This window comes from Mytilus galloprovincialis, chromosome 14, assembly GCF_965363235.1.
Source record: "Mytilus galloprovincialis chromosome 14, xbMytGall1.hap1.1, whole genome shotgun sequence".
In the NCBI taxonomy this organism is placed as follows: Eukaryota; Metazoa; Mollusca; class Bivalvia; order Mytilida; family Mytilidae; genus Mytilus; species Mytilus galloprovincialis.
In genome coordinates, this window is record NC_134851.1 from 49,088,853 (window position 1) to 49,103,024 (window position 14,172).

A 14,172-nucleotide genomic window follows, 5' to 3' on the forward strand; every position below is an offset into this window, starting at 1 on the left:
TATATATATGAATAAATCATTAGTTAGACCTGTATTATTGTATGGATGCGAAACATGAAAACTTACAAACATTGAAGAAAAGAAACGTAATACTGTAGAACACCAATGCCTAAGAAAGATCCTAAAAATAAGATGGCAAAGTAAAACATCAAACAAAACAGTAAACGAAATTGCTAGCACCAGAAACATTCAAAAAATCAAAAATACATTTTCAGCACTCTGCGCTGTATAAACTGTAGATCGCAAAAAAGCTTCGGTAACTTTCGTAAAATTTTATGAAGGTTTGAGAAAGTTATTGATATTTGAAAAAAAAATTAACCACAGACGTAACCTGAATGTTAAGGGCATTATTGGATAGTAGAATGCTTCTGCGCCATAAATATGGGCTGTTTTTGACAATACAATGCACATTTATCGGGAACTAGCATCATTAAGTCATGCTAAATTAATGAAATCTTCACAATTTTAGCATTTTAGTTAAATTTTAGACTGTTTCCGTCTTAAATGAAAGTGACCGCATCAGTGGGTATAGTTTCAAAGGAGTTTTAGCGCTGTAACAAAAAGAAAACATAATCCACTACCAATTAATGAAAGTCATTAATACTATTGTTTGCTTCCCAACAAGCATATGTAACGCTCGTGCTTAATCATGAAGAAAGGGATTATCATTCTCTTACAAAGTTAGAATATTGTAAAGTGCTCAATTTTCAATAATTTTATTTTTTTTTTGCGTTGCTTTGATATTGTTAATGTTACTGCACCAGTTAACTTCATTTAATTTTTATATTTATTTTTTGTTTGTTTCAAATTTTAACTTTAAACTTAATTAATATAAGTCAATTTCAATCACTTATTCTTTCAAGGTGGACAAAGTGCTTCGGGCCCATTGTATGAAGTTTTTCTATAGTTGAACAACGGAGTTTGAAAAAAAATGTATGTAGTAATGTGTTAACATTAATTTTTATACATTGTGTTATCAAGGATGGACATGATGCATATGTACGGAGTTTTATAGAATGTAAAACATCATTTAATAAATTTTACACGAGACGTAAAAAAAAATCGCAATTGTCAGTGGCTATGTTCAGATAACTAGAAAATTTCAACAAGACTTGGTGAAGGCGATCAATTAAAAAGCATGTTGCCAATAATTAATGTTAATGCATAGATATATATTTCCCACCTTTTGAAAGAAAAAAAAGAGAATGAGGGGATCAGCGGGTGGTTGTTTAAGAGACAAAAATATATTAATTATTCATGGCATTGTACTGACGTTCGGTAAATTTTTATTATCTTTAATTTTTTTCTGAATTAGGAAAACACTTTTGGAAAATAAATTACACTGTTATCAATAAATATCTTTGTGTCGAATATACAATGTAAAATATTCGTTAGACTCTGTTGAAATGTGGAATAGGTGTACTCAAATAGTTGGAAGTTTAATATATATCTTTAAAAATTAAACAAGACCAATATCGTGTCTGAACCTGCGTCGCTGTATGTAATTAATTGAGGTTGGATTATACTGATTCAGAAGTAAAAATGATCATTACCTTCCATCAAGCAAAGAAAACTTGACGAAAGAGAGGAGAGGACCAAGTGACCATATTTCATTTTCCCAGTCACCCTTGGGGATAGCTGTTTTGTCTATACTAAGATAATGAAGACAAAATTTTAAAGATAACATACAGAGAAACACCGTTTCTCGTGGAGATCGTATGGTTATCTGGAGTTTTTTCGTGAGCGACAAAAATATGCGAACAGACATCCAGTATTGACACTTTATAGAAGACAACAGATCGTTCGAAACCCCCAGAATATGTAGAATATGAGTAGAAATTTAAGTAGACTTATTACACACTATAAAGTTTTAAAAATGTATAGAGTATAGAGTAACATGTCGTCGGAGAATTAAAAAAAAAAATCAAAATTATGGGGAATTTTTGGTGACATCTTATACAGCGATTCGAATCTGTTGTGACCATATACGCTGAATTAAAGACCTATTTTCAATACAAAAAAAAAAATGATTTGATTTAACTATGTAGTCTCTATATTTTATTTTGATTTTGAGATGACCCCTTGTTTTTAGTCAACTGTAATCGTAGGTCTAAGTGTAATCCTAGGTATATACCTAGTTTCCGCAAATGTCTACTAAGAACATGATTTCAGTCATTCTTCACAATTAAGAGACCCCGAATCCTACAATTTCATTGGTCGAGAGCACTTTGCTATATTCTAACTGTAAAAAAATCGATTAAACAATTTGAATGGTTGTTGATTGCGAATAAGGTTCAGGGAAGAAATAATTTAAAGTATGATCAATTCAGTGGCATATTTTTTTAAATTTTTTTTTTTGGGGGGGGGGGGAGATTTTGTTAATTTTGACAAGATAAAAACAGGAATCGAACCATTATAACAGTAGGAAAATTTATTGTCATTTATATTACATTAGTTTAAATTCATGTTAACGTCCAGTGGCAAACATTTCATGCATGTTCAGGACGAAAACAAGTTAACAATAAGTACATTAGGTAGGTCTTGTAATAGAGGCCATCCGGGATGATCGTCGGGGAAATTTAGACTGCCACTGGAGAAATGAGGGTATATATTGGATAGGGACATAAATTTTGCCTTGTCAACAGGCCACCTACGGGCCCTTCAAAGAATTGTTGCAAGGGTTCTTAACGTGCAAAGAGCGTGGCACTCTCTTTACACGAGGCATCGGATTTAACGTCCCCATTCTGACCGGACGTGGCTGCAAACTTGATACATCCCGCACAGCCAAACGTTTTACTGCCGGTCGGAAGAAGACCAAGTGACTATATTTCTATTCCCCAGTCAACCTTATTTTATACCAGTTAAACAGTTTGTTAGTATTCACTGTCATGATATAACTATATCCAAATACTTAGTTAAAAGGGGATTTGATGTCGATCGCAAATCTTTGGTGTTCCTTGTTACAATTATTATCTTTAAGATTCCAATCTAGAGCTTGGCCCAAACAGGATAAAACTATATAAACATTTGTCTTTTGTTGGAAAACTTGTGTTGATTTCTTAATGTATTTCATTTTTCAGTTTTTGGGTTCCTGTCGCTTTGACATACAACATTTACTACATTTTATCATCTGTATAAGGACATCATTCGTAAATATAGCTCAACATACAGACTACTTATACGTCCAGGTATTTCACATCCAATTTTTTATGGAAATATTCTTTATAAAGCACAAAGGTGTCAGTATTCACCTCAAAAACTAACAAAACCTTTGAATAGACTTATTAAGAAGGGATATAGTTACGATACTGTTGTCAGGTCATAAAAGATTGCATATTTTGGCGTTAATATTGATTCACTTACATGTATAGGGTCTTTGCATCGGAACTAAACACATATATTAAAAAACCAGTTGTTGGCATGACACGGGTTGTGTTCTTCTCATATATATTATGATGGTATGATACTAAACCCCTAACAGGAAGGATTGTCCCTGATGTTCATATGATGAAATCATAATCTTTCAGTCAATTTGATTGAAGTCTGGAGCTGGCATGTCAGTTAACTGCTAGTAGTCTGTTGTTATTTATGTATTATTGTCATTTTGTTTATTTTCTTTGGTTACATCTTCTGACATCAGACTCGGACTTCTCTTGAACTGAATTCTAATGTGCGTATTGTTATGCGTTTACTTTTCTACATTGGCTAGAGGTATAGGGGGAGGGTTGAGATCTCACAAACATGTTTAACCCCGCCGCATTTTTGCGCCTGTCCCAAGTAAGAAGCCTTTGGCCTTTGTTAGTCTTGTATTATTTTAATTTTAGTTTCTTTTGTACAATTTGGAAATTAGTATGGCGTTCATTATCACTGAACTAGTTATAGTTGTTTAGGGGCCAGCTGAAGGACGCCTTCGGGTACGGGAATTTCTCGCTACATTGAAGACCTGTTGGTGACCTTCTGCTGTTGTTTTTTCTATGGTCGGGTTGTTGTCTCTTTGGCACATTCCCCATTTCCATTCTCAATTTTACACACATGTTTTTCTAATACTTTTGCACGTGTGTAAACATCATCTAAAACAAATAGGTGTTATACATGTATAGCCTTCATACAACCATGATGGATCATATACCCCGGTATGTCAGTCCGAAATATAGTATTGGAAACTATTAAAAAGTATCAACGATATTGCATTTCTTTTTATCTTACCTCCTATACATTTCTTGAAATATGATTGGTTAAAAGCGTCCGCGTTGAGACCGTGTATATTCCATATAAGGTTAGTAGGGAGGCGAGGCTTATTTCACACACGGTTAGTAGTGGTGTTATGGCCCTCTATAAAAACAAAACGGTACTGAGAAAAAATTTTAAAGGTTTAAACAGACGAAGAAATTGATGATGAAGATTGAAATAAATTCATAAAACACATTTAAACCTAACAAGTTGTTATTGTTGGCATCTGTTTTTGTAGGATCAATGGAAGTAGTTTCTTAATGCTAACGGTATTGAAGACTTGCTCATTTTGATTGGTCACTAGTCTAAATTTCACACGTTAACATAGTCCGTAAGATAAAATTCGTTACATAGTGTGCTAGTGACGTAATACGGTATATATTGGGTTAGTAACTGACCCCATATATACCGTATTAGGTCACTAGCACACTATGTAACTAATAATGTCCCTTTATCAGTTGCCATTTTAAAAAGAATATGTCTTAAAAATATATGTGCGCACATGACTGAATGTTTGAAGGCTTCGTCGTGTTCAGTGTCAAGTATTACATGCATATTGTAGATGACAATATGCTTATGAAATATGATTGAATATTCTGCTGTCTTAAAGACCAACCTTAAGATGGATTTTAACGTGCTAAAACCAAATGAACATTCCGACAAACGACATAATACCCAACAAAGAAAGTTAATCTTAATTCTGTTCCTAATTGGAGACTTTACCTTTTATTTACTCTAAAATTCAGCTTGTTAGCCAAAGAGAGGAAAATACCAACATTTTAGAGTCTTTGATTTAAATCGCCCATGCTTTTTCGCATTTCACGGGATCACTTTATCACAAAACTACCGTAACAGTTACATTAACAAATAATTACATTAGATGTATATTTCATTATAATATTTTATTCTGATTGGCTAACTGCACATCACGTGTTATTCCGTAAGCAGTTGCATTGCTCAATACAACTTTTCATTCATGATAACACGTGCTCCAACAATAAAATATATAAAATTCGTGTTTTCATAATCATAGCTAAAAAATGTAATTATAAGTATTGAATGCTTCTTTTTGTAACTTTATAGGTTTGTAAAAGCGTTGACCGTGCGTACATTTTTAGAATACAAAATGTACTTCGGTCAACGCTTTTACACCCCAATAAATTTACAAAAAGAAGCATTCAATTCTTAAATGTATATTTCAAATAAATGATATACAATGTACATATACTTTAAAGTCATTTGAAACTTCAAATTTAAAAAAAAAGTTAAACATGTTTTATATACTTGAAGGGCTAAGTTTTACTCTATAATAAGTGAACATGTACATTTACCTTTTTTTTTGTTTAAAAGAAACTGGTTTGTTTTATCCAAATCTTTATAAAAGAGGGACGAAAGATACCAAAGGGACAGTCAAACTCATAAATCTAAAATAAACTGACAACGCCATGGCTAAAAATAAAAAGACAAACAGACAAACAATCGTACACATGACACAACATAGAAAGCTAAATAATAAACAACACAAACCCCACCAAAACATGGGGTGATCTCAGGTGCTCCGGAAGGGTAAGCAGATCCTGCTCCACATGTGGCACCCGTTGTGTTGCTTATGTGATAACAAATCCGGTAAATAGTCTAATTCGGTAGGTCACATTCATGAAAGGGAAGGGGATTGTAGTTACGACGTAAGGAACATATCCGATATCATTTGTGATACGGTTATTCCGTAACGGTCAACCAACTCGTGATGGCGTCCGTAAAATTTACGAAGAGATGATTTCAACTTCACCATTTGGAACTCTTCGTTTAATAGTTTTCTTGTGAGCAGCAACCCTCTATCAAGAAAATCATGATAGGAAATGCAAGAACGGGAATATCGTATCAATTGGGAGATACATGTATATACCCCGTATGCAGGTGCTGCTGGAATGTTGCTACTTAGAAATTGAAAGTTCACAATTTGAAAGCTGAAGTCATCTCTTTTGTCGTAAAATTTTGTTTTCAACCGACCCTCATTGTCAATATCTAGATGTAAGTCAAGATATGAGGCCGACTTTACTGTATCTGTAGTATCCTTTATTTCTAGTTCGATGGGATATATGTGTTCCACATAGTCACCAGATTTTGAATTATTTAGTGAAAGAACATCATCTATATAGCGGAAAGTAGAGTTAAAGGATATTGCTAACTTCTTATCTTTCTTCTTAAGAAGTTCCTGCATGAAGTCAGCCTCATAATAATAAAGAAACAAGTCGGAAAGTAGAGGGGCACAGTTTTTTCCCATTGGAATGCCGACAGTCTGTTGAAAAACACGTCCTCCGAACGTAACAAATATGTTGTCAATCAAGAAATCAAGCATCTTGATAATATCAGTTTGAAAGAATTTTATGTTTTAATCAGGGTGATCCTTTACAAAGTAGGATGTATCCCTCCCTAAGACAAGATACTTGTATCTACGTTGGCCATTCTTTTTTATGAAGCAAAGCAATACCAACTCTTTCAATTTGTCTTTTAGTTTGGAATGTGGAATACTTGTGTAAAGAGTAGAAAAGTCAAATGTTTTAATACTGTTATAAGATGAAAGAGAGTTAGATTGTATGTACTCTAAAAGATCTTTGGAATTTTTAAGTATCCACATCGACCTTAACCGACCTTAACTACGAGACCTCTCGTTATTACATGTACTTCGGCCACCGCACAGCATAAGTGCGTTGGGGAAAACCGTGATGAAAGAATGTAAACACACGACCTCAGATTCTGTCAGAACAAATTTAATACAATAAATCATTTAATAACTCTAAAGGAATATTTTAATTAACATATGGGTACACATGGAAAATATAAAAACTACTACCATGAATCTTTCAATTCCTTTAACTGTCACGCTTCCCATGTGCTCTGTTTTATTATGATAATATTAGTTATTTGAAATTGTTGAATTCACTAAGATAATTGGAAATGTCTTTTCCAAAAATACAAACTTCAAAATGTTTCGATATAGCAAACACAACCCCCCTTTTTTGATACCCAAGATACATCTTAATCCCAGACCTAGACCAATTGCCCAATTAGAATCTTAGCTAACTAACGGTCTCTTTACTGTAGACAAGTTCGTGTATTACGAATCCTTGCCCATTGTAAGTAGAAATCATGATATGCATTTTTAAATGTTTTGAAACCATGACAAACTCAATAAACATATTTAGTTTCGTATAACGGTCGCAATTGATCTGAAACGAGAATAGTTTTACAATATAATTCAAAATATAGAAATGTCGTTCCCTCTTTATATTAGGTACATGTATTAATCGAGAGTTACCCACGGGGTATATCAGTCTATTTCTTCATAAACATTTATGACATTTAAATTTTCGTTTTCGATTTTAATGTCCTCGTCAGATTCAAAGGAAGTGGCTTGTTGTAGACCATCATGGACAACTTCAAGGTATCCAGAATTAGCAGTATCATAAATTTGAGGTACATTTTCTGAGCCTGGGGCTGAATGGTATCTAAAAATAAAGGAAAATAAACGTTAATAGCTTAACCTTTAAACGCAAATTGATGTCATTCATAATTAACTGTATCTAGTTATGTAAAATAGTACAAATTACAAATCAATTATGTTGTTGGAAATGACTTCATAGTATAAAAAAGAAGATGTGGTATGATTGCCAATGAGACAACTGTCCACAAGAGACCAACATGACACAGACATTAACATAGGTCACCGTACGGTCTTCAACAATGAGCAAAGCCCATACCGCATAGTCAGCTATAAAAGGCCTCGATAAGACAATGTTAAACAATTCAAACGAGAAAACTAACGGCCTTATTTATATAAAAAAAATGAACGAAAAACAAATATGTAACACATAAACAAACGACAACCACTGAATTACAGGCTCCTGACTTGGGACAGGCACATACTAAAAAAATGTGGCTGGGTTAAACATGTTAGCGGGATCCCAACCCTCTCCCTAACCTGGAACAGTGGTATAACAGTTCAACATAAGAACGAATTATAAAAATCAGTTGAAAAAGGCTTAACTCAACAGATGGACAAAAATACAATTGGACGTGGACGGGTACTTGTACATCCCGACAAAAAAAAGACAAAGAGCCATTCTTTTAATGTAACTATTCCTCGATAATTAATCTATTATACATTGAGATCATAATGCATATTGGTGTTTCTTTTTCCAAGGAGAAGGCAAAAAAGGAGAAGAGTAAAACAGCATTGTCCGACACGATGAAAAAATAAAGAGATGTGGTGTAATTGCCAATGAGACACATATTCGCCAATGACTAAAATGACGCTGATATGTACATAATGAATCCAGAAAAGAATGATTTGTCAAGGACTGATGAAATTATTGTTATTTATTAAAATATCAACATGTACAATATGAAACTAAATATATAAGAGTTTGAGTATAAATATTTTTTTTCAGCGAACACGTGATTTACAATTTTAACTATCCAACGTAATAAAATTTCTTTTTCGAATGTTTTATTTGAGGTTAAGAAGTATTGGACTTCCAGTTTAGTTTAGTTTATTATAGCATGAGTTCTGGTATTATGGAATAAATGCGATGGTCTGATTAAATTGAATTACTCTATGTTACAGTAGCACCAAAAGTGTTCAGTCCATATTTTCTTATGCCAATAATTATAAAATATTGTAAACAACTGATAAAAGTTTGTTTTTGAATTAAAAAAATAGAAGCCCTAACTCTTTGTTCAACTGTGTATATTAATAAAAAAATAACACTATGAAGTTCGTCCGTTCGAAGCGATTGACTGGATTAAACTTCATCACGAACTCACAAACTCGCAAACATACATTGTACTTTACAGCCGATGATGTATAAATACGTAGCAACGGTAAAGTTATATCAGCAAAGGTAATGTTTCATCTAAATTTGTTTGTTCAACATTACCATTACTATTCCATTTATACTTACATTGGTATAGAAGGAGATACATGTAGGTCGTGAGGGCCAACTATAAGTATGATATCTGGAAAAATATTACTGAAAATATGAGTATTACGAAAACCCAGCAGCTGTATGTTTCTTTTTGTTTTCGAGTTAACCTCTATAAAATAACGTTTATTGTTACCGTTGTCCGTTTAAAAAAAAAATCTGTTGGAAGAATTTCAATATCAAAATTATAGCTTAAAGGACTCCTATTCTTTCCTATCGAGTGTTCATTGCTCTCATGTAGTTGAAGCAATGCGCTTTAGCAGTGGGAGACGTCTCAGATACATGTAAAAATGTAATATTTTATATTAAAAAATTTTGTATTTCACTACAGATGTTTCACACAAGGACCATACAATTTATTTACTACAGTCATAACAGAAAAGGGGCTGAACCATAAGTTCCAATTGAAAAAAGCATAGACATTTGACCGATACTATTGACTTGTGTATATAAAAAAGATGAGGTTTTATTTTCAAATAGCTGTATATAAACTGAATCCAAATGAAGTGAACCTACGCAATGTTGCTATATATTATCATACAAATAAATGCGTAGACTAGTCAGGTCACTAAAATGTAATAGTTTTTATAGGCTTCAAAATGTGAAACGCTTACTAGTATCCACATCGTGCACAAAGATTTATAGTTACCCACTTACTCTTGCATTTCCTTCTTGTAGACAACATAACAGTACCAGTCCCTGTCAGAATGAATATTCCAATGGCAACGATTCCAAAAATAACTGATTGGATTTCGAACGAACTTTGGAGATCTGTATCTAAATTAATTGAATATGTATATGTTTGCTTAGGAATAGAACAGAACTTTCAAACTATGGAGTGATACTTCAAACCGTATTTATTGGATATCACAAATAATTTTAAGTTATAGGTTATAAAGATAAATTAAAAATCTGATATTTTCTGACAAAAGAAGGATCATTTTGATATGACCTATAACTTTATTCCATGCTTAGCAATGACATGTTAATGTGGAGAAAGTAGCTAATTTTCTAATATCCATGTATATTACTTTCTGTATGAACGTTTCTTTCCATTCAATGTGCACAATTTAATTCCACGGTAGGTAAAGTGTCCGGCTAGAATCGTGGTTTTTCGCGTGATTTGATCGGGCTTTTTCGAGTGTGACCACTTTTTTTCGAGTGAATATGAACAAAAATGTAAACAAACAGACTTCATTTCAAACAAGACGTGATATAGACGCTTGTGTTTAATATACAAAGTTATATTATGTATGATAGTATTTGATATAGGAAAACATTACTAACCCGACATTATTTAACGTTAAAATGTTAAAATAAGCCTTAAGGATGTACACCTCTGAGGAGCCAAAAATTTCTAGAATTAAACTTTTTTTTCTAAACCTGATTTTTGGGTCAATATGACTGTACAAAAATAATTGGTGAGGAGAAAATCATATGGTGGTGCACTTCTTTTTTTTTTGCTACGGCCCTTTGAAAGTACCAAATGTTGATGATTTTCCCATTTTTCAACAACCTTTACCCATTTTTGGCGTTAATCGTAAATAAAAATCACAGTTCCACCATTAAAATTGTTTTCATACTCTCAATAAAGATAAAAAATAGTTCCAAAATACAGAATAAAGCCATTTTTATACACATAACACTGATAATGTTGAAGGAAAAGCATACATGGAATCTATATATCCTTAGAAATACAGACACTTTACAAAACATCTTGTTTCGATGTCCTTGTTTACTCAAACTAACCAACAAGTTTTCAAAAATCAAACTTTTGGTAAAAGAGAATTATATTTAGACAATTTTGAGCCAAAATTTACTTGTCTGTGAGTTAGAATTAAAAATTGAGGATTATTGCGTTCCATTGTATACTAAGTAAAGATTTAGAGAAGACCAGGGTTATTTTTGGAGTACCTCTATTCGAAGGTAAGTTTTATTTCTTAGAAAGCTTTAAGGGTATTGGCATGTAGAAAGATGATACATATACAAAAAAATGTTCATATCAGGAAATACCTGGTTTCTAGGCAGTTAAACTTGGGGTAAGATATTTTGGTAGAACAGATAGGGAATTTTAATTGGTCTGACACCTTATACATCATCATAAGACAATATTACAGCATTTTCACTAGCTAGGTCATTGATGACCTTCAAAGGTTATGACGATGTACATTTCGTGTGCAAAATGCTAGAACAACAATTCTCGGAATTTTTAGTTTAACGCAATGAGAGTGTTGGCCGTATTTAGACATCTAGGTTTAATAACTTGTGAGAATGGGATACCACTTGATATCAACTCGTTATTTGATTCAAATAGTAATAAGAACTCAACAAAGGCTCGTATATTATTATATTGAAATTAAATAACTCGTTATGACACCTATAAATAATTTCTCAATGTCAAAAACTTAACTTTTACAAAAATCTTCTCGTCTGAAACTACTTGACCAAGTTCATTAAAAATAGAGATAACTGTAAACAGCAAGAATGTTCAGTAAAATAAGATTTACAAACAAGTCACCATTACCATAACAGATAATTTTGCCATGAATCAATTCTATTCTTGTCTTTAATGTTGAAGAGTGCCCTTTATTAGACATGCACTGCAGCAAATAGACTAATAAAATTGAGAAAGGAAATGGTGAATATGTCAAAGCGACAACCACCCGACCATAGAGCAAACAACAGCCGAAGGCAACCAATGGGTCTTCAATGTAGCGAGAATTCCCGCACCCGTAGGTGTCCTTCAGCTGGCCCCTAAAATATGCATAATAGTACAGTGATAATGGACGTCATACTAAACTCCGAATTATACACAAGAAACTAAAATTTAAAATCATACAAGACTAACAAAGGCCAGAGGCTCCTGACTTGGGGCAGGCGCAAAATTGCGGCGGGGTTAAACATGTTTATGAGATCTCAACCCTCCCCCTATACCTCTAGCCAATGTAGAAAAGTAAAAGAATAACAATACGCACATTAAAATTCAGTTCAAGAGAAGTCCGAGTCTGATGTCGAAAGATGTAACAAAAGAAAATAAATAAAATGACAATAATACATTGTCACTAAGGTGAGTGACACAGACTCTTCAGAAATCCTATAATGTTTTATAAAATCCCATAACTCGGAAACGTAAAATCAATAATTTCTAAAGATGCGAAAAGGATAATACCTCAAAAGACAATTCACCGAAGTTTAATGTAAATTGGTTACAGCGTTTTTGAGTTTTTGTCTGACATGCTGACGATGGACGATGGACGAATATACAACGTTGTACCATAATACCATGAATTTTTATTTACTTTGACAACAGAAGTACTAAAGTGGAAAGGGGTTAATATAAGTTGTAATAACTTGTTTCCCAATCAACTATAATTAATAAATATGTTTAAACGAACAAAAATACAATGAAATGAAGTTAAAAAGATTATGATTCCTCCTGCACTTTGTTCTAAATATCTTTTATAAAGGATCTAATAATTTCTTATTTAATATTGGATAGTTGCGGTAGAACGATTTCCGAAAAGAAAACTTGCATTAGATTCAAACAGGTTAGTTTTGATCAATGTTGTATTATGTTTTTTAATGATTTATTGAGAACAAATAATATTTTCATTCATTAGATTACAGGTATAAACTAGAAAATTTATTTTTTAAAGTCTAGAATACCTTTTTTCTTATTCAAATTTTCTGTAAAAAAAACCGGACCATTTGTCTAAAAACCCAGACGATTTCACAGTTTCTCTCGAAAAAAAACCGGACAATAATCAAAATCAGGTGATAAGTAATCAATTGTTATAAGGCAGCTGGTGTAGAATGAACGGAGCGTGTATGATGCTTTTGTATAAAATCCATGTGTTGTGTAGTGTTCAGTAACCGATATTAGAGTGACTGACTCACAATTATATTTAGAATCATAACTTCACATGATTGCCAATGGGACAACTCTCCACAATAAACCAAAATGACACAGAAATTTACAACTATAAGTCACCGTACGTGTTTAAAGCTTCACAACAATGTAGAGACATATGCTTTGGATGAAGACAGCTAGTTGACCCACATTTAAAGACAAATATGACGTCTTGATGTCATTCCTTGTGACTTGAATCCTAACGTTTCTTTTGTTCATATAAACATACATTATATTAATATTATATTGATGTATAAGAAAAAAGCTAGATATATTTCTTACCGTTCATAGTGAGAGAAGCGGTTTTATTTGAATAAATTTTTCTTCCGGAGTATTCATTCCATGCAAAGCATGTATAGTTCCCAGTGTCTTCTTGACTGCAAGAATCAATTGTCAATGTTGACCTATTTCCTTGATTTTGCCCAGTTACGTTGCGTATAAATATTCCATCGTATCCGTGTATCCATGATCCGAAGCCAAAGTCCGGAAATGGATTGGAAATAATACAAGATAGTGTAACGGATAAGTCACGTGTGCAACTGACTGACTCATCTGTAAGAATAATTGGTCTTTCTGGGAAAAAAAAGAGTTTTAGTTTTCAAAAAAATCATAAGTAGCACTTATAGGTTGCACTTTGTAAATACAGCTGTTTCTCAAAACACGCCTCTTTTGGGGAGTAATTGAATATTCATAGAAAAATAATTTTGTTTACATACTGTTTCCCAGTTATTCTCTCTGTGTTCCATATCGCAGAGATAGAAATTGGGAATGTTACCAGTAAATAAACACGTGCATATTGTTTACATTGAAATCTGTGGTAACCTTTCATTCGAGGTAGGGGTAGTTAAGAAAATTAGTGTAAGTTTAAACTCTGAGAAGTTCAGGGCATATAAACGTTGAAAATATGCCGCACAGCCCTATGTTTTGACCTTTGAAAAAAATTGTGGTGCATATGAACTTTCAATTCTAAGATAAGATTTTTTCAAAACTTCATAGTAAAAGTGGTACAGTTTTAGCCGTAAAAGGAGTTCCTATGGGAAAATGCAT

At 32.8% G+C, this 14,172-nt stretch overlaps 1 protein-coding gene across 2 annotated transcripts; it reads right to left on the reverse strand.

The window, feature by feature from the left end:
- Positions 1-7,561: 7,561 nt before the first annotated feature.
- LOC143058354 (uncharacterized) lies at positions 7,562-13,692 on the reverse strand. 2 transcript variants are annotated; one of them, XM_076231828.1, is made up of 4 exons: positions 13,408-13,692; positions 9,873-9,992; positions 9,195-9,249; positions 7,562-7,739 (listed from the first exon to the last, which is right to left on the reverse strand). In XM_076231828.1, the coding sequence occupies exons 1-4, from the start codon at positions 13,412-13,414 to the stop codon at positions 7,562-7,564; spliced, it is 360 nt and encodes a 119-aa protein (XP_076087943.1). In that variant the 5' UTR covers positions 13,415-13,692. The 2 variants fall into 2 exon arrangements, 1 of the variants encoding a protein (XP_076087943.1); XR_012973022.1 differs by lacking the exon at positions 9,195-9,249.
- Positions 13,693-14,172: the final 480 nt, after the last annotated feature.